The sequence below is a fragment of the Nothoprocta perdicaria genome, unplaced genomic scaffold (assembly GCF_003342845.1).
Source record: "Nothoprocta perdicaria isolate Ctin4 unplaced genomic scaffold, notPer1 scaffold_79, whole genome shotgun sequence".
In the NCBI taxonomy this organism is placed as follows: domain Eukaryota; kingdom Metazoa; phylum Chordata; class Aves; order Tinamiformes; family Tinamidae; genus Nothoprocta; species Nothoprocta perdicaria.
In genome coordinates, this window is record NW_020456076.1 from 884,285 (window position 1) to 907,301 (window position 23,017).

General features: G+C 38.0%; 1 protein-coding gene across 1 annotated transcript; it reads left to right on the forward strand.

Moving 5' to 3' along the window:
- Position 1: 1 nt before the first annotated feature.
- Positions 2-12,539, forward strand: GPR37 (G protein-coupled receptor 37; the record flags this gene model as incomplete). The annotated part of the gene is made up of 2 exons (XM_026051691.1): positions 2-373; positions 10,891-12,539. Coding segments are annotated over 2 exons (1,191 nt in total), but the record flags the coding sequence as incomplete, so codon positions are not given.
- Positions 12,540-23,017: the final 10,478 nt, after the last annotated feature.

Genomic DNA, 23,017 nt, shown 5'->3' on the forward strand with positions numbered 1-23,017 from the left:
GGGCGGCCCGCGCTCGCTGCCGCTCAACGGCTCGGCCGCCGAGGGCAGCGCGGGCGCCCGCGGCAACGGCACGGGGCGCCGCGCCCGGCTGCGCAACCCCTTCTACCCGCTCACCGAGGAGTCGTACGGCGCCTACGCCGTCATGTGCCTCTCCGTGGTGATCTTCGGCATCGGCATCATGGGCAACATGGCAGTGATGTGCATCGTGTGCCACAACTACTACATGCGGAGCATCTCCAACTCCCTGCTCGCCAACCTGGCCTTCTGGGACTTCCTCATCGTCTTCTTCTGCCTGCCGCTCGTCATCTTCCAGGAGCTCACCAAGAAGTGGCTCCTCGAGGACTTCTCCTGCAAAATCGTCCCGTACATCGAGGTAATTGGGGGAGAGGGATTCGAGCCGCGCCGGTCCCCGCCGCCCCCGAGGGCCGGTGCCGCTTCCCCGGCTGGGCGGGCGCTCCTGGAGGGGGCGCTTCCCCCTTCCCGGTCCGCGTCCCGTGGGACGCGCGGATCCTGCGGCCCCTTCAGCACCGGGAGCACCTGGATTTCCATATCCTCAAACTCATCGCGCGGGACTCTAACATTCCTACCAGCTCCGCCAAACTTTTCCTGCTTCTTTGTGTAAAGCAAAGAATCCTCCCAGAATTAGATCTTAAGTTTTATTTATTTATTTATTTTTCTATCCCCTGAATGTACCTGATTCAGGAAGGAGAAGAATGAGTTGGCTGAGGATGGATTTTAAAAAAGCCATTGTGAAAAGGACCCTGAGTGTGATGTATGTGCTGTTAACTTATATTCTGGCATCCAAATCTCACCCTTACTTATTTGGTCTCTCTTAGCCCAGGTTGTTCACTGTATTTACTCACGGGAACTGGACACTGAGGCTTCTTGGTAGAGTCCTAACCTGTAATTCTGGTAATTCTGCTGTGAGCCCCAAACCTTATGTTCAATATTATGCTTTAACCTAAAACTTAGAAAGCTATTGATTAATGGTCCTAGGAATGATATATTAGGCAAGAGAGAAACAATTAACTCTCTTAATATAGAGAAGAGCCGTTTTCACAATGTGTTGGTACAGGATGATACATAATTTCCTGCCAGCTGATATTTTTAAGTGTTTAGAAATAACTTGTGACATGCATAGCTGCTAAAATATTTGCGATTACTTTCTTTCATATGTGGTACATGCTGCTACTGGTGGACAAGGGGTGGAGCTGTGCTCCACCTAGATGAATTTGAGTCCAGGAAGCTGATCTGAGAAACCTGGAGTGTACTTGATTTTCAATTTCCGTTTAAGAAGAAGAAAAAAAAATATAGTCAACTCTTATACATATTTGTTGAAAATATTTAGTGGCAGTAACTTCAGCTAGCAGCTCTCAAAAATTCTAAATTCACTTTTATGGCTACTTTGTTAACCAATAAGTAGCTACAGCTTCTGTTGCAGCGAACCACTTCAGTACAAAATAACTAGTGCAGCTAAAGTATTTTTGGACTTCTGTGTGGTGACATTTCACGTTTCTTCACTCTCGCTTGGTGGATCCACATACAAAATAGGAATAATCCTTTGTAATGCTGGTTCTAATTAAAGGTCAGTAATTGAAAATGGTTTGCACAACCATGACTTTTTTTTTTTTTTCCAAATTACTTGGAAAAAAAAGTTGCTGTGCAGTTTGGGGTGCCTTTGTCAATTAAAGGAAAATGCATAGCACAATATTTTGATGAAAATATTACTAATTTAAAGGGATAAGAAACAAAGATAACCTTCCAGAGTTACATAAACAGATGGCTTAATGTACAACTACATTTTATTTTAATTACTCTAGTTTATAAATATTTTGGTCCTATAAAAAGAGGGGACATCTTTAGGATTGCCCAGTATACAGATGCTCTGGAATTTACACTTTCATTACTGATTCATGAAAGTAGATTGTGTGAAACACAGTTGCCAAAATTCAGAACTGAAATACTGAAAATATTAACTCAGCTGCTGCCAACTCACCCTGGTTGCTCCTTTTAATTCTGTTGATGCCTTTTTGCCTTTAAAGTTATTCAAGACTTGCACCAATGCAGTTGTGATGGACCATAGCATGGTACTTGTTTTAAGCTTAAGTTTCACTGGAATCCAGAAGTTAAGCATTCCCTCTCCACCCAGAAGATTTAATTAATTGTAGTTAGGGTACCCATCTGAAAAGATATAGTCTTGGGGTTACATCGTGCTCTGAGAATTGTATGTTTTTTTTCATTTGTCAGTCATTAAATACAGCTCTCATATATATAAAATGTATACATCACCCTGGGAACAGTAAGTAGGAGGCTGGGTTTCCCGCCTCCGTGGAAGCTATGAGTGATACCATTCATCATCAGCAGTGCGGAGTGTTGCACCACATCCCACAGAGCTTAGTGAGAAGGACATTGTCCCAAAACATGTATTTCACCCTACAGGGACAGAGAAGGAAATGGGAACAAAGACATCACCTCCTAGGCATCTTTCTGACCTCTCAGACCTGACAGGGCTCTGTCAGGACCAAGGCTGTGGTGGAGCATGCTGTGAGTCCACTCCGTGAGCAGCCTCTGTGTCCAGGATTGTCCACAGCAGTGGGCAGAGCTCTCACCTGCTGGCTGAACTATACTGCCTTCTTCCTCACTCTGGATTCACCTGGTCAGGCTCACCTCCTCTACACACAGCAAGGAAAGGATGAAATTTTAGTTCCTTGAGAGAAAGTTGTAGGCACCACTCTTGAGGAAAAGCTTGACCTTGGTGGAAAAAAAGCAGAAGCATCTTTCTGAACACAGACATATTTGAAGCTAGGTCAGTGTTTTCTTTAAGATCATTTTGAACTTTCAGGTGTGTCTCTGCTCCATGTTATGGATATTTTTTATTTCTTCTTGGAGTGCCCACATCTCCTCACACTGTGCTGAGGGGCTACCCATCTGACCCAGAGCTGTAGATCCCACTCCAGAAATAGTCTCTCAGTTTCGAGTACCTAATGCCCTCATTGGGTTCATGTATCACACTGTTGTTTGCTTTCTGAGTTACACAGAACTATGGAATAGGAAACATCTGATTATCCACAGCAGGAATAAAATAATAAAATCAGTAACACATCATTTTAGAATAACTCAAGGTTGTTTTGTACTGTTTATGAAGTTTTGAAGTAATAAAAATAAGCAATCTTCAGTGCTCTTAGTTTAGTCCCTTTATCCTGTTGTGAGTTTTTGTTTGTATTTTTTTGTTTTTGTCTTGTTTAATGGGCATTGTGCAGAATTTTAATAAAGCATCTGCTACTAGGTATAACACATATGCACAAACTTTTGTGAAAATAATTTACGTTATCTTTTAAGTATGTTTGCATAGATAAAGAAGTATTTAGAACTTCCAAGCTGTAGTACTTCTTCCTGGCATTTAGTTTAAAGGGCAGCTTTCTGACACAGAATAAAGATCTGTTATGATCAAGTACATGAAGCAGTCACTTCAGCCATATATTGTATCATGGTTTAATGAGGTGTAATGATCTTTTAAAACTATTGTCTTAGTTCTACTTTTGTAAGGATTGCTGTATATGTTTGAGGGAAAACCTGAGTGAGCTTGTTCTCTGTGCCTACTGCTCTTTAAGTGATGAGAGCAAAACTGCTAGAGAACAAAGCTGGAAAGACACAGAGTCAGTGGAAGTTGAGGAAAGTCTCTCCCCCAAGGACTCCACTTGACCCTGGTAATGACTTGGAATGGTAATGTCTTGGAAAAGAAGGTTTGAATCTACTCATTGAGAAGGAAATTTGAACAAATTGGGGCAACTAGTCTGCCTAGGATGTGTAGAGGTGCTTTTGTTTGGTATTTTTATTCCTCTGCTCATCAGTTCTTCAATCTTGCCAGTTTTTTGCAAATGATTTGTAGGATTAACGCATCCGTGTTTGTAGTGTTTACCTGCCTAGTGTTTGTCTGTATGTTGTCTTTCAGATTTTTTTTCTCAATATTGCTGAGAATCAAGAGATATGGCATGAATGGTGATACATAAACAGTGGGTTTAGGAATTCCCTTTCCATCCACCTTATCAATATGGAATCCTTTACTTCTACATGTTTAAGCATCTTTTTAGCAAAAGAATTAGAAGAAAACTAAGAATATAGAACAATATAATTTCTGCTTTCATACCTAGAGATTTATGCTTTAAATTTTTTGGAATAAGACCTTCATAGATAGAAGTGAGAATGTAAACAAAATTAGTAATTTTATTATGCCTCTGCTGTACCTCTAAATATTTCACAGTTGTTAAATATAATGGCCTTGCAAAGCAGTATTTTTATTTTTAATTTTAATGCTAGAAGCCAATAGAGAAGATGTTAAGTGATATTTTTAAGGCCTGCTGTGCTTTGCTTAAGGAGAAAAATGGATTGTGTCAGCTAGAAACTATATTTCAGGCTTTTAAAGGAAATTTGCTTGAACTGTACACATGCTGCTGTTAGTGATTATGCCAGAAACTTGATGAGTTTTACCAAGATAGTTGTAAATAGATATCACCAGCAGACAAAGACAAGTTACTCATAATGGAAGATAATTTAGAATTGGGAAAAGGTCTAGAACAAGGGCATCTGCAGGCTCATTTAAGATATTTAAGTACTTAAGGCAGTCAGCACAGTGCAAGAATTTGTCAAGTCAAATGATAGTACTCAGCCTGGCACTGAGGGCTAATAAATGTGGCCTCCCCCTCTACTTCTCTCATATCCCCCTCCCCCCAAAAAAGACAAAGACAAAGTTTGTGGTTTCTTTGTCTGAAACATATTACCCGTATGAGACTGTATTGGCACTAAAGCAGACTGACAGTGAAGGTCTGAAATCTGAGGCTTAATCTCTGTACATGTTCTTGATAGCAAGTTTGTAGCATCGTTCTTGTCTCTGTCACGTAGCTTCCAGCTCAGGAAAGCTATCACAATTAGTATTCTTAATGGAAAGCATATGGATTGATTTGACCTAGAATGCAAATTACTCTTTTTTTTTTCCCTTATCATTTTTTTTTCTTGGAGCAGATCCTTTTAGGTCATTTTTGATGTATTTTCACCTCTTTTTCTCTCTACTTGGAGAGTGGCACAGATAAAGTGGCCATTCACTACCTGCTCCAAAGCAATAACTGGAGATGTTTCTTTGACTCGGACAAAATTAGGTTCATGGTGCTCCAGAAAGTCCACTAGGTAATAGACTAAGATTCTCAGAGAAGATGCTGTTTCAAGGCATCACATTGGAAGATTCCTGGGGCAATGGCTACCCATGTCTCCAACTGAGCAGAGTGTCTTCAGCAAACAAAATAATTATTTCAAAAAGCAACGTTAAAAAAAGAAGTGCTAAAATATATTTGCCCTTTAGATGCATGATGATGGTAGTGGCCTCGTTTGCTGTTCTGTCAATCTTTCAGCTGCAAATCCTGTCCTTAGGGGTTTATTAATTGTCCATAAACATTTGCTCTTGGCTTCAACTTTGCATGCAACATTTCACTATGGAAATAAATTTGTGTCAGACTAAGTTTAAAATTGGGTCAGTAATGTTTAAGTTATATATATATATATATATATATATATATGTATGGAAAAAGGCGTCATCTGTTTTCCCAGCACCATTGAGTAAAGACTCAGCATTGGGCTGTGGTATCTCCCTATGAAAGGATTTTTTCCTGCCAAGGAGGAAGAGGAAGTTACCTTACCAGTAGTGCCACGTTGTTAATGTTAAGAATTAGTGTAAGGATCCCTTGTGTGCAGTGATGAGAACTTGATCCTCAGTGGAGAATGCTGCTCATTTCTTTCTTAAATTAAAAAAGGAAGGGGAAAAAAAAAAAAAAAAAGATTAAGCTTTATTTACTTATATGATACCGTTGCAGATTTGAAACAGGAAAATGAACTAAAAATGGAGTCCTTCTGTGTTTTGCAATTTTTCCAACCCTTTGGATAGTTGTGTGGTGTCCTAATGACTGTTCCAAGGACCTGTCAGGCTGGGTAACTTTATTGTCCAACATAGTTCAAAAGCAGCAGTTAATTCTGAACATTATTGCTCCTAGGATATACAAAATGATCATAAAGACACAAAGCAAACATACTTCATATCTCTTTGATATGAGCATTGATAACATCATGAAAGAAATGTTTTATGCACTTGTGGAGCATCTCTGTGTTACCACGTTGTTTTCCAGATAGATAAAGCAAGATATCTTTTCCTCCAAGATGCTTAAGCAATTGCTAATATCAGAAGGTTCCTCTAACCCTCCTACCATCCACCCACTGAATTATTTCAGCCACATCACAGTAGTGATTTAACTACTTGAATAAACCGTACTTATTTTAATACATATAGCCAGAAACAAATATTTTCATAGAGCTTCATGTGGGGAATATAGAGTACATTTATGCATTTTTGTTCTTTTGTAGGAATGTATTTTTTAATTGAAAGAACTAAAACTAGAAATGTACATTAAACAATTAAATGTTTGCGATGGGATGACATTTTATTTTGCAGAAATCCAGTCTTATTCTTGTAAATATAGAGAAGCACAAGAAAAATAATTGCAGTCTGCCCCTAGCTTTGTTTATCTTAGACAAGACTTAGAAGTATGGAAGATCTGCTGTGGTATGTTGCATGAAAAATGCCCTAAAGATATGGAGTTTGACGTAAATATAAAGTAATTATAATAAGATGATAGACTTTAATGACTCAGGAGAAAAAATAACTTTATGGTCTTTTTTTTTATGATGTAACAGAAGGAGAGAGAAAGAGTCTGGTGGATTATTGCTGAGACATCACAGTCAGTTCAGCTACCTTTGCAATGTTCAACTTTTCTGTTGTCCGTCTTTCCTGTTACGACAGGGAAATCTTTTGAATATCATCCTGCCTTCTAACAAAGAAATGCCATGTCATTTAAGAAAATCCAGCCTTGAAAATCCAGTTTCCACTATTAGAAGCAGCCAGTCACCCTTCTGATCTTGTTTCTGTTTTCATTGTCTTTATCGTGTCAAGCAGGTATTAGTGAGACAGAATTAAGGAATTCAGAGTCTTATTTCTGGAGACATTGCTCACCCTGCTTAACCTGCACTGCTCCCTGGGCCAGCTGGAGGCTCTGCTTCCAGCCGACCTGCATCCAGGACAAGAAGCAGGACAGGCCAGAGAGAGACAGAGGACATTTCCGTGGTTGTTAGAGCACGTGGAAGGGAATTGAACGTGTTGGAAGGACTGGGAGGGAGACTGAGGCAGTCCAGCTGAGCAGTTCATGAGTTTGCTGTGGCTTTCCATGGCCTCAGTTATCAAAGTGAGCTCTGACACAGTTGATTAACAGCTGGTGAACTAATGATTGATGCAGAGTCTTGAAGGAGCACCATAGTGCCCAATAACATCCCTGTCAGTGCTTTTAAAGGAACAACAATATTAAAAGAATCTCTCCTGACACAATACAACAGTCTTTTTGAGTTGTATGTGTTATAGTTAGTAATCCCAAAAGAAGAAGTTCTATGTCCAAATTATTATGGGAAAGGTGATGCTTACCCACCTCCTTGAAGCAGATCTTTCAGTTAGAAATTTGTGCACTTCGAAGACATCAAATGATATGAATGAAAGAGAATCTTCCTAGGGATCATACAGAAATAAATCAGACCTCTAAGTGATGATCAAAAACTACTAGGCCTGAATTACTTTTACCCCTCCTAGTTTTCTGTTAGTGCTTGTCATAAGAGAAATGAAGCTGGGATTAAGGCTGTGACAGTATACCAGAGGCTGCTACTGAGCTGTGCTGTTAGTTAGCAGAGCACCAATATACCCTATGCAGTATTTTAGAATTTGTACTTTAGCCCATTGCTTACCCACATAGGCCCTACACTGCACCCATTGATTTGATGGCTATGAATAATCTCCTGAAACCCAGGAGAAGCAAAAGAGGGAAGAAATTGGACCTTCAAATTACTCTAGTATCTGTAAATAGGTTGGCCGTAGTAAATCACTGTTCATCTGTATTCTGAAGACTTGGAAAAAGATTTATCTTTTGAGGTGTTTATTTCTTCTTTTTTATTTTGTCTTTAAGCAAAATGTTCCATCACTCACTCTGTTAATCTATAGAAAATAGGAAACCACTGCCTACTGCAGAGACACATAGTTTTGTTTAGCTTGCTCCATCAGTGAACCCACAGGAGAATTTTCAGAGCTGACTTCTACTGTTCTTACTTGTTTCCTCTTGCTCTATTTCACTATCTTAAACCTCCAAGTGGTTGGTCAATTAATGTGACAGGAACCCCGTAGGTTACGTTTGTTCATGGTAGACATGTCTTCTTTCATTAGTCCCGATCTTAACAGCTGCAGAGTTTTAATGTCGTAGCCACTGAATAACATGATGTTTGTAACAGAATGCTAAAACAATAAAAGTGGTGGGGCGGGAGGAGGAAGATGCTCATCTCGCCACATTGGAGTAAAAGCTAAAGGAAGAAATCTCAAATTTAGAAAAATACAGATTTTCTTCTGTTTTACTCTTTTTTTTTCAGATCATATGCATTTTTGAGTCTCCGTTATTTCCCTGTCTGCTGTAATTGAAGAGAGCTGAGCCTTGACTGTTTTATTATTCATGTTGGATGTTCTAGCTAAAGGTTTTGCTGTCACCCTGAGGAATTGAAAGACTTCACACACATTTAAATGTTTTGGAAACGAAATCACTAGTCTTAAATATAACAGTATGACTATCAGCATTGATATATGAAAGTTATCTTTTATTAGCTAAGTTTAACATTGTTCTTTAAGATTTCCTCTTTTTTTAAGTAACTTTTATTTTTTACTAGTATTTAACAAGCTTTCTTTGAGCCTTATTATACAGTTTACCACCCTAAATTAATAGGCTTGCCTATTAAAAATATTGACGGTACTGCTTTGACAACATCAATTATTCTTTCTGTTGCAGGTTAATTAATAAGCAATTGCATCTTCCTCATTCCATCTTGTAGGGAACTGTTTCATGGAATTAGCCAGCTAAGCCAATGCTTGACAGTTTTATTCCCAAGTGCCTAATATTTTTCAGTGATATTCAATTCTAGCAATCTGATATGGCTATTAAATATTGAAGGCTCAAATTAATGATACATTTCTATAATTGTGCATAATTGCACTATCTATCTGCAGAAATTTTTATGGGAGCTGCATAAATAAGAATTTCTCAAAATGATGTTAGAAATCAGAATGCATTTTTGAAATGTACGAATAAAATTTTTTAAATATATCAGTTCACATCAAATCTGAGTAAGCAGTAATTACAGTGAACTGCTTATCATCCTAAATTTATCAGTTAACTGCACAGGCACATGGCTAATTCATGATAAAAAGTAAGCATGCATTCTTTAAAGTTATCAGGAATGTTATTTAACAAGATACTTTTTATTACATTAAGACATTTTGAGCATAACAGCAGCCTACAATACCAAGAAAATAAATGAATTAGAATGCAGCAGAAAGCCTAATCTTTCTCCAGTTGAAGTTAATGGGAGTTCTGCTTAGAATTTGAATGGAAGTTGTATTTATTGGAAATAGGAGTAGGCCAAAATATATATAGCATTCTTGCAAATTTGTTTTTAGAAATTTTAATTATAAACAGTATAAAATTATAGGAAATTACCCTGCATGAGAGTACAAGATTTCTGTTTGTGTATAGGATGATGGTTATTAAAACTAGAAAGCATATCCATTGCTTTGTACTTTCTTCTTGCACTATATAAATGAGAGCTCTGACCAATCCATCTTTAGATCATTTAAACAATGAAAGTTCTGCTATTTATATCCTGGTCTGCAGTAAACTCTTCTACTAGACTGTTTCCTATGTAATTAAGCCTAGATTTTCCTGTGATTTTTTTCCCAGAAGACATCCTAAAGATACATTATTAAAGTGTAATTATCAAGAGTGCTTTTGCACAGGTTTTTGGAAGATTTCAGTTAGTCTCTTTGAACTCAGAGTACAAGAAACCTTTATCCCATCAACATGAGCCCAAGTCCACAGCCAGAATTGAGAGAGCTTGCTCCAGTGAGTGAACTCTTCATCTTCAAGGTTCCTACATTTTGCAGGCACTTAAGATTTTGACATTATGATCCCTTGCACAGCTAATAAATGATTTAGGTGGGCATAAGTTAGAATTTCTGTTGAGGAAAGATTCTTGCATCTCTCCCCCTTAGACTTCTATTTCCAACCCCTGTGATGGAACTGATCTTTCTGAAAATTAGCCGTCTGGAAAATGGGGAAAGGGAGAATTTCATTTTGAATACAGTTCAGTTTCCCGGTTTTCTTTCCTCAGAATCATACTGATACTTGTCTAAGTTTTCAGGAGAGGACGACACCAAGTTGAAATAAGTATTTGGAGGCAGAAAAACTGAACAATTTGTTCTGTGGAGATCTATGGTAGGTGGTAGTTCAACAACATTTTGAAGAGAAGATCTGATTGTGATCCCTCTTGTTTTTGACGGGCTAAGCAGCATGGTCCTTAACTGTCTCCTACACAGATACCCATAAGCTAGATTTCTCTTTACCTCTGTCATTCAAGACACTAGACTACCAAGTGTTCAGAGCACTAATTAAGCTCCCTTTAATTTGTTCCCTTTAACTTTGAAAGAGTACGTGCCCCCTGTTCAGAGAACAGCTCAGTAGCAAGTGTCTAAGGAATTAATTATCTCTTCTGCCCAACTGAATTCAGACCATCTTCCATCTCGCAGAAGATTGTCCTAACTTCTGAACTTCTGTGAACTTCTGAAAGAGAAATTTTGATGAAATTTTGCCACTGTCCCTGAAATAATTTGCTAGGCATCAGGGAAGAATAACATCAAGACCGTAGCCTTGAAGCTTCCCTCTCTCTTTACTGTTTCAGACTGTGTTAAAATGTGCTCCCTTTTCTCCTTTGCAGGTAGCCTCTCTCGGGGTCACCACATTCACACTGTGTGCCCTATGCATAGACCGCTTTCGTGCTGCCACCAATGTGCAGATGTACTATGAGATGATTGAAAACTGCACGTCGACGACTGCCAAGCTGGCCGTGATATGGGTGGGAGCGCTGCTCCTGGCGCTGCCGGAGGTGGTGCTGCGCCAGCTCACCAAGGAAGACCCCGAGTACAGCGGCAGCCCCCCCGGAGAGCGGTGTGTGGTGAAGATCTCCACCACGCTACCCGATACCATCTATGTGTTGGCTCTCACCTATGATGGGGCAAGACTCTGGTGGTACTTTGGCTGCTACTTTTGTTTGCCTACTCTTTTCACTATCACTTGCTCCCTGGTAACAGCAAGGAAGATCAGGAGGGCGGAAAAGGCTTGCACGAGAGGGAATAAGCGGCAGATCCAGCTGGAAAGTCAGATGAATTGCACAGTGGTGGCTTTGACCATATTATATGGGTTTTGCATCATTCCTGAAAACATCTGCAACATTGTGACTGCCTACATGTCCACGGGGGTGTCACGGCAGACTATGGATCTCCTCCACCTTATTAGTCAGTTCCTTTTGTTCTTTAAGTCCTGCGTTACCCCTGTTCTCCTCTTCTGCCTCTGCAAACCTTTCAGCCGGGCCTTTATGGAGTGTTGTTGCTGCTGCTGCGATGAGTGCATCCAGAAATCTTCAACGGTGACGAGTGATGACAATGACAACGAATATACCACAGAACTGGAGCTCTCCCCTTTCAGTACCATTCGCCGTGAAATGTCTACTTTTGCCTCTGTAGGGACTCACTGCTAATTGACAGTAGGACTTTCTTATTTCCAAGATATTATCTTTTCTTCTTTGCTTTTTTTTTTATAACTTCTTGTTTTCCCTCTTGAAACAAAATGCAAGCAAAAAAGCTGGTTATTGAAAACTATTCTGGAAACCAATTTACATTTAACAGTCATTCTCTGGAAAATAAGTTCTGTTTAGTTACTAAAATGAAAGAAAAGGAGAGCAGGATAGCCAGCACTGAGTTTTAAATCATGATGTTTTTTCTGGTGCTAGCATTTTATTTTGGGAGGAGAAGAAACCGTATCAATCCACTTTTGTTTAATTCCATGATAGTTTTTGATAATCACTGTAAAATGATTATATAGACATTGTGTTTTCTGCAAGATGTTTAATGTAACAGATGTGGTGGAAAGTATTTGAAAGTAGTTTTAATCTAATTACTGTATACAGTGGTGAGAGAACTTGGACTTTGAAAATTTATAAGGTGACATAAAAATAAACAAGATTTTATTCTTTAATACGTTGCCAATCCACATTTAACTAGGACACCTATAAATATTATTAAATTCCTTTAATAAGTAGACAAAAATGTTTTGCATAAAATAATCTAAATGGCCATATTTAATTTACCATTTATGTACTTAGCCTTGGAGACTGTAATTGAACTGTTTGAAGATGGTTATCATGATGTTAGGTTTACATGAGTGTTTTTTTAATGTACACTTTGGAGGTTGTGCCTCACAGAAAATTTCCTTTTCTAACCTGAGATATATAAAACCTGAATTATTTTGTACTCTTAAGAAGAAAGATTTGCTTTCTCACTAAACCGTATCTTGTGTTGTTTCAAAATCAAGTTTCGTTCCACTTTTTAATTAGTTTTACATTAAAATTATGTCTTTGGTCTTTGTATATATAACTCCTACTGGCTTCAGCAAGAGTCCCATTCCAGAAGAAGGCATCATTTTGACAGAGCTTTACTAACAATAAATGTGAGGGACTGAAAAATGTGGAGTGAATTCCTTCTTTAAAAAAAAAAAACTTGGATACGTGGGCCTTGACCCAGGGACCATTGCAGTCCATGAAGAGACTTCCATCAGTTTCAGAGGGCTTTGGATAAGGCTGGCATCTCCTCTTTATTCTGGGGTATGTAGCATGAATATTAATCACAGGGGCTCTGTATATTGATTTTAAATTACATTGCTCTCACGGAGACCGCTATTCACTAGCAGCTCACAGGTCTGAAACTCTGTTTGAGAACTATGCTATGGTTTGCTGATGGTTTCTTGCTGTCCAAGTTATTGAAAGGAGGGTATGTCAACACTGCAAACAGCAGTGTGGCACAGTACAGTCTAAGGTAAGGCTTAAGCAGGCTGGAGACTGTAAAGGGCCTAAGAGTAGCGACATAACTTATTTGCCCTGCTTCTTGCCTGGAGCAGACAGGCTGTGCTTGGCAAGCAAGGGGACTCATATTTACACTGGGCAGCAGACTGAAGTGTAGACACATGCAAAGGGATTGAAATCATTACAATTATATTTTAATTCTCATTAAATATAAAGTATAATTGCAGAAGTATTGGCAGAAGTAAAATCATATGCATTTGTCCTTCGAAATTATCAGTGATTGTAGTTGAAATAGTTTTACTTACAAATACCTGCCTCTAAAACACCTGCTATACCTTCTGCAAAGGAGTCTAGTTTTCTTTTATTTGTGGATTCTGGATTTAATATGTTTGATCTTTGCATCTGATTGTATAGGCAGCATTTCATCATTTAAACCTATAAAAAGTTCAATCAAAAAACAGCTTAATCTTAATAGGTATGCAGCTGAGTTCATTTTTTTTTTTCTGATTTTTGAATCAGAAATTAGGTACTAGCAAAACAATATGCTTTAAGCACAGAATTGTAAAAATGTGATTATGTTTAGGATGTGCTTAAGTATCTAAATTTTTAAAATCATCTTGTGAAGTGGTCAATCAGTTTTGAAGAGAGAGTATCTGTGCCTTCTTTGCAAATTCCTAATGGACTTCATGTTGTTTGATTACGGTCAACTATCGAAGAGACAGGATGAAAACAAATCCTGCTCACTGCAGTGGCTGTCTTTGCTCAAATATATATTCCTCTCTCCACATTTTGATAGAACTATTATTTTTTTTTGGTGCTACTGTTTATAAAAAGTGGAAATAAAAATCTCCCCTCCTGTTTCTCTATCATGTTGCTATCTAAATTGTTTCTCTCAGCTACCTTTTCAGTCACAGCATGGACAGTGATTCAAGGACCTGAGAAAGATACAGGCACAGCAGAATGGGAGGAAGCATTTTTCAAAAGAAGGAATAATAAAAATTTCTTGGGGAGGTAAAATGGTGACTTTTTGGTAATTTAGATGCAAGTCCACACTAGGACAGGAAAAATCCCCAGTTTCCTTGACTGTTAGGTGCTTTCAGCTTTCCAGTCTGCAATGGATGTGTGCAAGCTCTGTGAAAGACGACTGTTTCCTCATAGACTAAATGCTCTGTAACTCTGAGTGATACAATTTGCTTCTCTTTTGAAATACTTCTGCAATATAAATAGGTCATCCTATAGACAAGACAGACAAAAAAAAAAAACAGCAAAAGAAATATCTAAATTTAAGTTATTTGAGAAGGTAGAATTTGAAGATTAATAAGCATATATTTGGAAATACACCCTTCTGCTTAGGTGGTGGAGGCTTCCCTAGCCTTTTATTCATGGGAAGCTTGTGTGTAATTTAATCTTGCTTTTTTTTTTTTTTTTTTTTCCTCTGCTTCTGGAAGAACATTCTTTACAACTATATCTCACTCCTGTCCTGGACCTCTATAGCAATTGGACACACAAGACACTCTTTTGTTCTAATTTGTTCTCTTAATTGGCTAAACTAATCCTATATTAGCATGTTTGCATGGCTGTAGCTGTGTGATAAAGTGCTTGTGACACAAGTATGGCTTATTAATGCATTTAGGTGGCATGATAAATGGTTCCTTTTGTTAAAGATGGGGCACTGTATTGTTTTTCTTCCCACTTTTGGGATTGCTGCTCTGCATTCTGAAATTTTCCTGAAGTTTGCTTTTCTTATGGTTTGTGTATGGCTTATTATAAGCCATTTCTTTCTCTTTTCAAACCAGTTCTGTATGTTTTTTTCTTTTTTAACATGAGGACATTTAATGAATTTGTAGATAGAGATTTAGAAATGTTTTTGTCAAAGACTTAATTCTTTTACATAAAATAGAGAAACATACAGAAGATGGTGGTCAAAAGAAGAGAGATGAAATGGATTGTAAGAGAAGAAAGCCGTATACCTCCCAGGTATGTAAACTCTTTTTACATTATCACCTATTTCCCCAGCTCTGATCCCATAAAGACAAAAAACAAACGAATAAATAACCAAAATCTGAGTTTTGAACTCCAGTAACTCCAATGAGATCATGTTTCATGACCTCTATCAAACATCTGATCATTACGTAGACCGAAAGTAAACTATTGAAAAATATTTCCCAGTTAGACAAAATCACTTATTTTACCTTTTCCAAGATAAATGGATATATCCATATATATCCATTTATCCATGGAATATATCCATATATCCATGAATATTTCAGCCTTGAAATAACTTCTTTGTCTTGACAAAAACCTGTTCTATTACTGCTACCCAGATGTAAACTTCCATAGCTACTGTTCCAGCTGTGGGACTGGATCCTAAAGACACTGTAGATGGTCAACATATGTTCTATATCTTTTCATGAGAAACTACATGATGTTAATCTATGTGCTGAGACACATGATAGTGTGCTTTAAGTAGCAGAAATACTTACTTCTATATTTCTCACTTGTCTACCTCTGCTTTCTTCTTCACCTGTTGATTTCTACGGGTCTTTCCTCAGACATCTATGTTTTACAGGCAGTATGGCAACATCTCTAGAAGCTGAGCGGGGCAATACTGAGCAGAAGCCCATGTAGCTACCTTCAGGAATCCCATTGCCCCAGTGAGATTATACCACACATCTTATCTATGAGTTTAGTTGCCTCCTAGAAGTAGATTTACATACCTTACTTTATGTTTTCAATGAGAACCCAAACCTAGTGATTTGCCCAGATTACAAATGCACATTGAGATCTAGAGTAGATCTTCTGTGTTCTACCTTCTTAATGTCTTATCTTTGAGACTATACTTTTTTTTTTTTTTTTTTTTTCAGGCTGGAAACACAATAATAGAATTGAGAAATGTGATTAAGAGGAAAGATAAACCAAGGATTTTCTGTGATAAACCAAGGATTTTCTGTGATAAGTCCTCTCTCTCTCTCTCTCTCTCTCTCTCTCTTTTTTTTTTTTACCCAATCTTTCTTGCCCTGCAAAGCTTTGCTAAAGTTGATGTGCAGAATCTGTTAATCATTAAAAACTTACCAGTATCCTACCTGTACTTTCTTATGCTTCAGGAATGGTATTTTTTCACTACTCTTTTGTACCTGATATAGCCATTTAAGACCTATGCTTAGCAGATGAAAAATTATACCATTCTTATCAAAAGCAAGGTGCATTTTGCAATGAAGACAAAACTGAGTGAAAAAAAAAAGAAGCATGGGCCAAGATGTTCCAGGACATCCCAGGCATCCTGGGATACAGGAATAATCCTATATTACTGGGATAAAAAAATACCTCTCTCTGTGAAGGACTAAAGGTTCACCAACATACCAGGAGGAAAGCCACATCCGCATTCCCATATTTAAACCCTGAAAAACAGATAACCTGCTGGCTCTGTGATGTACATTGGTAGTTGCAGTGTTTGGTTCTTGGGGGCTAAAAGTGGAGGCAAAAGCTCCCTGGAGTTATCAATATGTGCACAACAGCCCTGAGAGCGTGATGCCTGCCACACTGCCACACGTTCCCTCATTGCATCACCCCAAGTGCCAGGGGCCACATACCTGGAAGTGAGAACTGTCCCAGCTTCTTCCAAGGAGACACAGAAGACTTCTGACTTTAGCCTGAGTTTTGCTTCACAGCTTCTTAATAATAGAAAATAGAAGCTGTTATTACCCTCACTAAGATGTTTTTCTACTGAGAATCTGATCCATCAGAATAATAGAACCCTCAATTTAGACCACTTAATGAAAGTTCTAGAGCAACAGTATTATAAATTAAGCTAATAGAGTACAAAAAGGAAAAGCTTTTATTTTGCTTGCTTTTTTACTAATAATCATGCTTAATTTTTATGTATTTTTTAATGAAGCACAAAAAGCCTACAAGCACTCTTTTATCTAGTTTGAGATATTCCATCCTTGCATTACATCAAACAACTTCCTTTGTAATATAGTGAATTTAGCCCATTATTTTTTGAGAAAGAAAGACCAAATATTCATACTAGAAACATGGTTTTAACTAATTTGGTCTTACAGAGGTTAGATTAGAATAAAATTAGATTTTGGGGATGACAGCAAAAAGCAGTACATTGCAAACTATTTTTTAAAAAAATTATGGCTTTATTAGCTTGACGTATTTAAAGAGAGGGAGAATGCATACAGTTTAACAATAGCTTTTGCTTAAATTTCATAACTATCACAAAGGCCTCCAGAATATGTACAGTCTGGAACAAAATGATGTAATAGCAGCTGGATATGCATGTAATGATTCTTACTGAAGACAATACAACTATTCACTTGAAAAAAAATTATTAGCCTGTTAGCTATTGTACCAGAGGACTAATTTCTGCTCTAAGATGTTCCTCCAGTTTGCTTTTGTGCATATGTGAGCTAAAGAAAAGATTATTTAGTGCTTAAATATTATAGAGGGGACACAAAAGCTTAAGAAGTAAGAGGGTCCATCTCTATCTGTGAGTGAGTAGTTCATATTTTTCTTTTAAATTCTTCTTTCTTTTTTGAAACAATTTTTGCTGGCTGTTCTTATCAGTACTTTCAATATCTTATTCCATTTAATAACAGTGCCCTGAGCAAAAGAATATCCTCTCTGTTTTCCTGATGATTGTTTCTTTAACATTGAGCTTGTAAGTAGATCTCATTCATTTTGCCCAGTCTGGAAAACTCAACGATAAATGGTTCTACTCTCTGTGTGGAGTATTTATGGATAAGAAAGCTGCTTTCTTTCCTTCCTTCTTTAAGCAAGAAGAACCAGAAAGGAATCATCTGAACCTTACTGTAAGATATTTGTGGACAGAGTATTGGCACTACAGCATCAATTGCACTTACGTGCAAATTATGGGACTGATCCAACAGAAAACTGTGCTGTCCCTTCGCTAATAGTAAAGGAGTTACCAACATGAGATACTGTTGGCTCAGATATCAGTATTTCATGTGTTTATCCTCTCTACTGTTCCCCTACATCCCTCTATAAAGGATCTTCTTGCATACTGTTAGATGTCCTTGTGAACTTTGAGTTAAATATCTCCCATGCAGGCTATCAATTAATAGCTATTGTCAGATAGCTGATTTCAAACCTATTAAGTTTGAATTAGGTATTAGATTAACTTTAGCTTAAAGTTTTTGGTTTAACTAGTCATGCTACCAAATGATGATGCAGGCAGCACATCTGTATCCAGTCTCCTAGCTATTAACATGAGAGTTTGCCAAATCTACCATATACTGGAGCCTCTGAGTTATCCCTTTATGGGAAGCCTGTGTAGCGTGTTTTTTAAAAGGTTTGTGGAGTTCTCACTGTTTTAAATTACTTATTCTCCCTCGAGACTTCCCTGTTTCATATGTAGGAAGTCTTGTGGCCAGTTCTTAACAACTGAGCAGAAAGCAAGCAGAAGGCAGAAGAAAGAGAGACTCAGTTGGAGATTAAATTGATTTCCACCTTTTGGGATAAAATTCTCTATAGTTTTTTTCTTAGTTTCTCAGGGTAAAAGCAGGTTGGATAGCAAATATTTGGCTCTTACACCATCCTCCAGTACTGCTGCCAAGAATGGAAGCAGTGGCCTTGTTAATGGAGCCCAAGAGAGAATATTGTTTTTCTTTCTTTCTTTCTGTTTTTTTTTTTTTTTTTTTTTTCCCATAACATGCAGCCCTGTTTAAGTGGCAAATTCCTTCAGATAAATAGAGCGTACGAGTGACCTTGCTTTTCCCAATGTCTCACTAGGTACTGAAACAGTTAACAGTGTTAGCATTTACCCTAGCAGAGCCAGGCTGCAGATGAATAGGGGCAGTTTGTGCCTTCTCAGTGTGAGCATTTCAGGCTGTCCTCATCCATGCACAAGGCAGCACTGTGTGCAGACTCGGAAGGTTCCACTGCCTGCAGGCACTGCTTTTCTTTTAAAACTTTTTATTTATTTTTTCTACAAACAAAGAGGAAAAAATATCTTCCTTAACTCTTCAAAGTTTGTCTTGGATATTATTTTCCTCCTGTGTCGCTACTGCAGCATAAATCAGAATTTTTATCTTCCAAACACATCCACACTCAGAAGCAACTACATAGGTTTGAACACTTCAGATTGTATAATGGGATGTAAAATTGCAGGTTTATATTGAATCTATCAGAAGGAAATCAGCCAAGTGAAAATATACCCAAAATGTCTTTCCTACTAGCTTCAATGCACCACTCCATAATTACAGAATATTACTTGTTCACTGTCAATCAAAACATAATTTCTTAAGAATTCCTAAAATTTCTTATTCTTACTTCCCACTTGTTTTATTTTCCTTTGTTGTCTTCTTTCCTGCTCTTCTCCATCTCTGGCTTTCTTATCACTTTCAGAACTGTACTTCTCTGCATCATGCTCTGTCTACTTTACAGTAATCTTTGCCTTGTCGGAGCTGGAGTTCAGTGACTTAAATTTGATTTGAAGCCAATGAGAACCTCTGTCTCACTGGATTTGTGCGTATATGGTTTGGTTCTAGTTACAAACATACAAACATACAAAAAAAGGAGTAGCTTGCCAGTTGAGCAAAAGCTCTCAGAATCTGGAGACCACTTGGCAAAACTGGCCTTGCTGGGTCTTCCCTAGTGCTCTTAAGGCAGCCAGCCACGGAACCCTGGCTTTGGGATGGACCTGTCAAGAATATGAATGAGATTCTCTTGAAAGTAACCTTGGGCAAAAAGAACGGAAATGACAAAAAATATTCTGTGCTCGACAAAATAACACTTGAAACTTCAAGATCTGTTTCATCAAAAGATACCTGACCTGCTCTGCCTGAGTCAGTGACGGGCTGTCAAACTTTTGGCCTCAGTCAGCGTAGAGGAACTATTCTGCTGATTCTGCATCTAAAGTAAGCAATGTCAAGCTGAAAGTATTTAAAGATGATATTCTTTATGGCCAAAATTAATTTCATCTTGAAAAAATCCTTATGTTAACTAGCTCAGAGAGAGGATTTGAAATAGGATTCCTGTTTGCTCTAGATGGAAACTTCTTAATGGAAACTAAGAAATTTTAGGCAAATTTTAGGCAAGATGTAAATTTCTGTAACTATTTTATTGTATGCTATCTAGGAAACAAGTGTCTTTTTCCTTGTATCAGAAATATAGTTTCAGAGATACCAAGATGTAAGGCCAGAAGGGCTGTAAATTAAGATCTACATAATCAGGCCATAGAATTTCACCCAATTACTCCAGTGTTTAAGTCTTAGTTTTATTTCTTTTATTAATTAATTTTATTTATTTATTTATTTATTTTGTTACTAGAAGCAAATCTAACATTCATTCAAGCCAGACTCCTACATTTCCATTTGTTTCCAATGCTGATTATTGTCCTTAAGAATCCCATAATCCCAGCAACCTTTCAGAATTTTGATAGTGTATATTGGAATAAGTGAAGGTACTTAAATGGATTCGGCTAAGATACACTAGAACAACTGATCACAAAATTTTATTTCTTCCACATTCGATTTTCTGATGAGTTTTCTGACCAGCTGTGCAGTTTTATAACCTGAGGATCCAAAAGCTCATTGTTGGATATTTACATATTGATTTCGATGACAATGCAAGATAGTTACCAGTAATACCTTTCTTATCTGAAATTTCTATAATGCTTTTTCTTCCTCTCATATAGTCCCTCCTGTTTTGCAGTGCGTTAGAAAGGTCTTGTAAAGGTTGCTTCACTTAGCATTTGCCTAAGAATAAACACTGTCATTTAGGAAAAGTATTTCTTCAGACTTTAATGATTTTTGCTGAAGATAATCCTGTTTGGTTTTTTTTTTTTCAATTTGTATAATTGTTTCTATTTTCAGGGTTTATTTTTAATTTGAAATTCAACAATAGCTTTTCTTCATCCTGATACAGGAGATTGTTAGCTGAAAGGTAACATCTGGTAAAAAGAGCTAGCAAAAAAGCTCTAGCTGTCAATAAGCAAGTTAATATAAATTGAATAGAGGCATTTGCTCTCTTTAGAACATTGCATTATCTATAGTTTGCTAAAGATCCTTTCTTAAAGGTAAAATTTACTACATTTCAGAAATCATTAAAGCTGATAATTCTACATGCCTTTCTGTAGTGGAAGCCTGAAATCAGAGGCTGATCTCAGCTATAGCGTTGTAAGTTGGAATGATATTACTACGGTCTTATTCTGGTATCAACGAACCTCCAGGCACAAAGAGTTCAGCACCAAGAAGTGTCTGCAGAGTCTGTGTGGTTGCAAGGCGCCCTGCCTCGAGACCTGCTCTGCAAGCAGTGTCTGACAGGGCCGTGTTGAGAATGGCCCCGTTGCAGGCCCAGCTCTGCCAGGCGCTCCAGCCCTCGGGGCAGCTCCAGTTCACAGCTCCTGCTCGTGTCAGTGCTGCCTGCCGATGCTCTGTAGCACTTCTGACAATACCCAAACTATTGTGTTTTCATGGTGCTAAAACCACAGCAAAGTCAAAATACCTTACTGTGTAATATGTGTCATTCGTAGCAGTTTTATGCTTAATCCATGGTCTTTTATTTATGAGAAAAGGAGAATCCTTCTCACTGAACAAGATGAGTAATTCCACTAAATTTTTATAATGTTACAGCTTTGGTAGAGATAAACACTCATTTATCTTTGTCTTTCTCTCCTTCAGCCTCCTTTGGCTATGCTGCTCCACACAGAGAGCCTCTGCAGAGAAGCAGGTACCTTGTGAGAGCCACCAAAACCAGCTGCAGTAAAAATGAATATATTTCCCAACAAGGAGACCCTAGGTCTCAGAGGAGTAAAAAACAGTGCAGGTGGTCAGGAGCAAGATTGTTGTAGTGGTTTTTCAGTCACTCTTCATTTGCATCATAAAACCATCATCTTTCTGAGCACAAAGGAGCAGCAGGGCTGGCAGTCTGCTCACCCCGCAGTAACAGGCATGTTTCAGGGTGGGAATTGGGAGCACTCGCTGCATTGGTGAGGGATGTTTCACACATTGACTCTGTTCATGAATCGCTTGGCTCCAGACACTGTTGTTCGTCTCTCACTTTTATGAGTGCTAAAAGGGCTTTCTTGACACTCTGTGGGGGATGCCCAAATGCAATCTCAGTGAGTATGTGCTGAAACACCTATATTTTTTTTGGCTGCTGTTTTCTGTTCTTGTTACAAATGGCAATCTTCTGTTAGCCTTATTTGAATGATCACTCAGAGGCTACTACATTATATATCATTTTGAAGCTACTGTATCTTGGTGGCCTTAGGGAAATTTTACAGATGCCTTGCCACAATCCATTTTTCCCCATGATGAGCTACCAAGCTAGTTGCTTGGATTCATTTGCAACAGCTGTTTGCCCCTTTGACCTCAAAGCAAAGAAGGTGCCAATGAAATACAAAGGAACCTGACTTTTGAATTACTGATTTTGAGAACTACCCTCAAAAGTAAAAAAATACAGAAGATGCTTCTCTTCCATCGAATGAAAATATTTCAGTGAGTACTTGGACTTAATCAATTCAGTAATTTCCTTCCTTCCTTCCTTCCTTCCTTCCTTCCTTCCTTCCTTCCTTCCTTCCTTCCTCCCTCCCTCCCTCCCTCCCTCCCTCCCTTCCTTCCTTCCTTCAACTTGTACACAGATAAATGAACAACGCAATATTAATGTGCTGATTAGTCTAGAATAATTTAAGGTAGACTAATATCTTTCTGAGAGAAAATTATCATCTCAGGTCTGTCATGGAGTTAGTCACTGTGAGCTATAAATTTCAGCAACACAGTTACTAGGTTGACACATTTTATTTGTTTTTACGGTTCAGATATACTACATTTCACTTTCAATCACTTTTTTTTTCCCATCTATATCTGCTTGCTTATTTGCAATTTTTTTTTTCCTAAGTGATACTGCCCCTAAAATACAAACAGCATGGAAGGGCTGACGAATATTAAAATATAACTTATCTAAAAACTAAAGGAAACAAAACTAGGTCAAAGATAATGCCTTGGGCAAAGTCCACAGA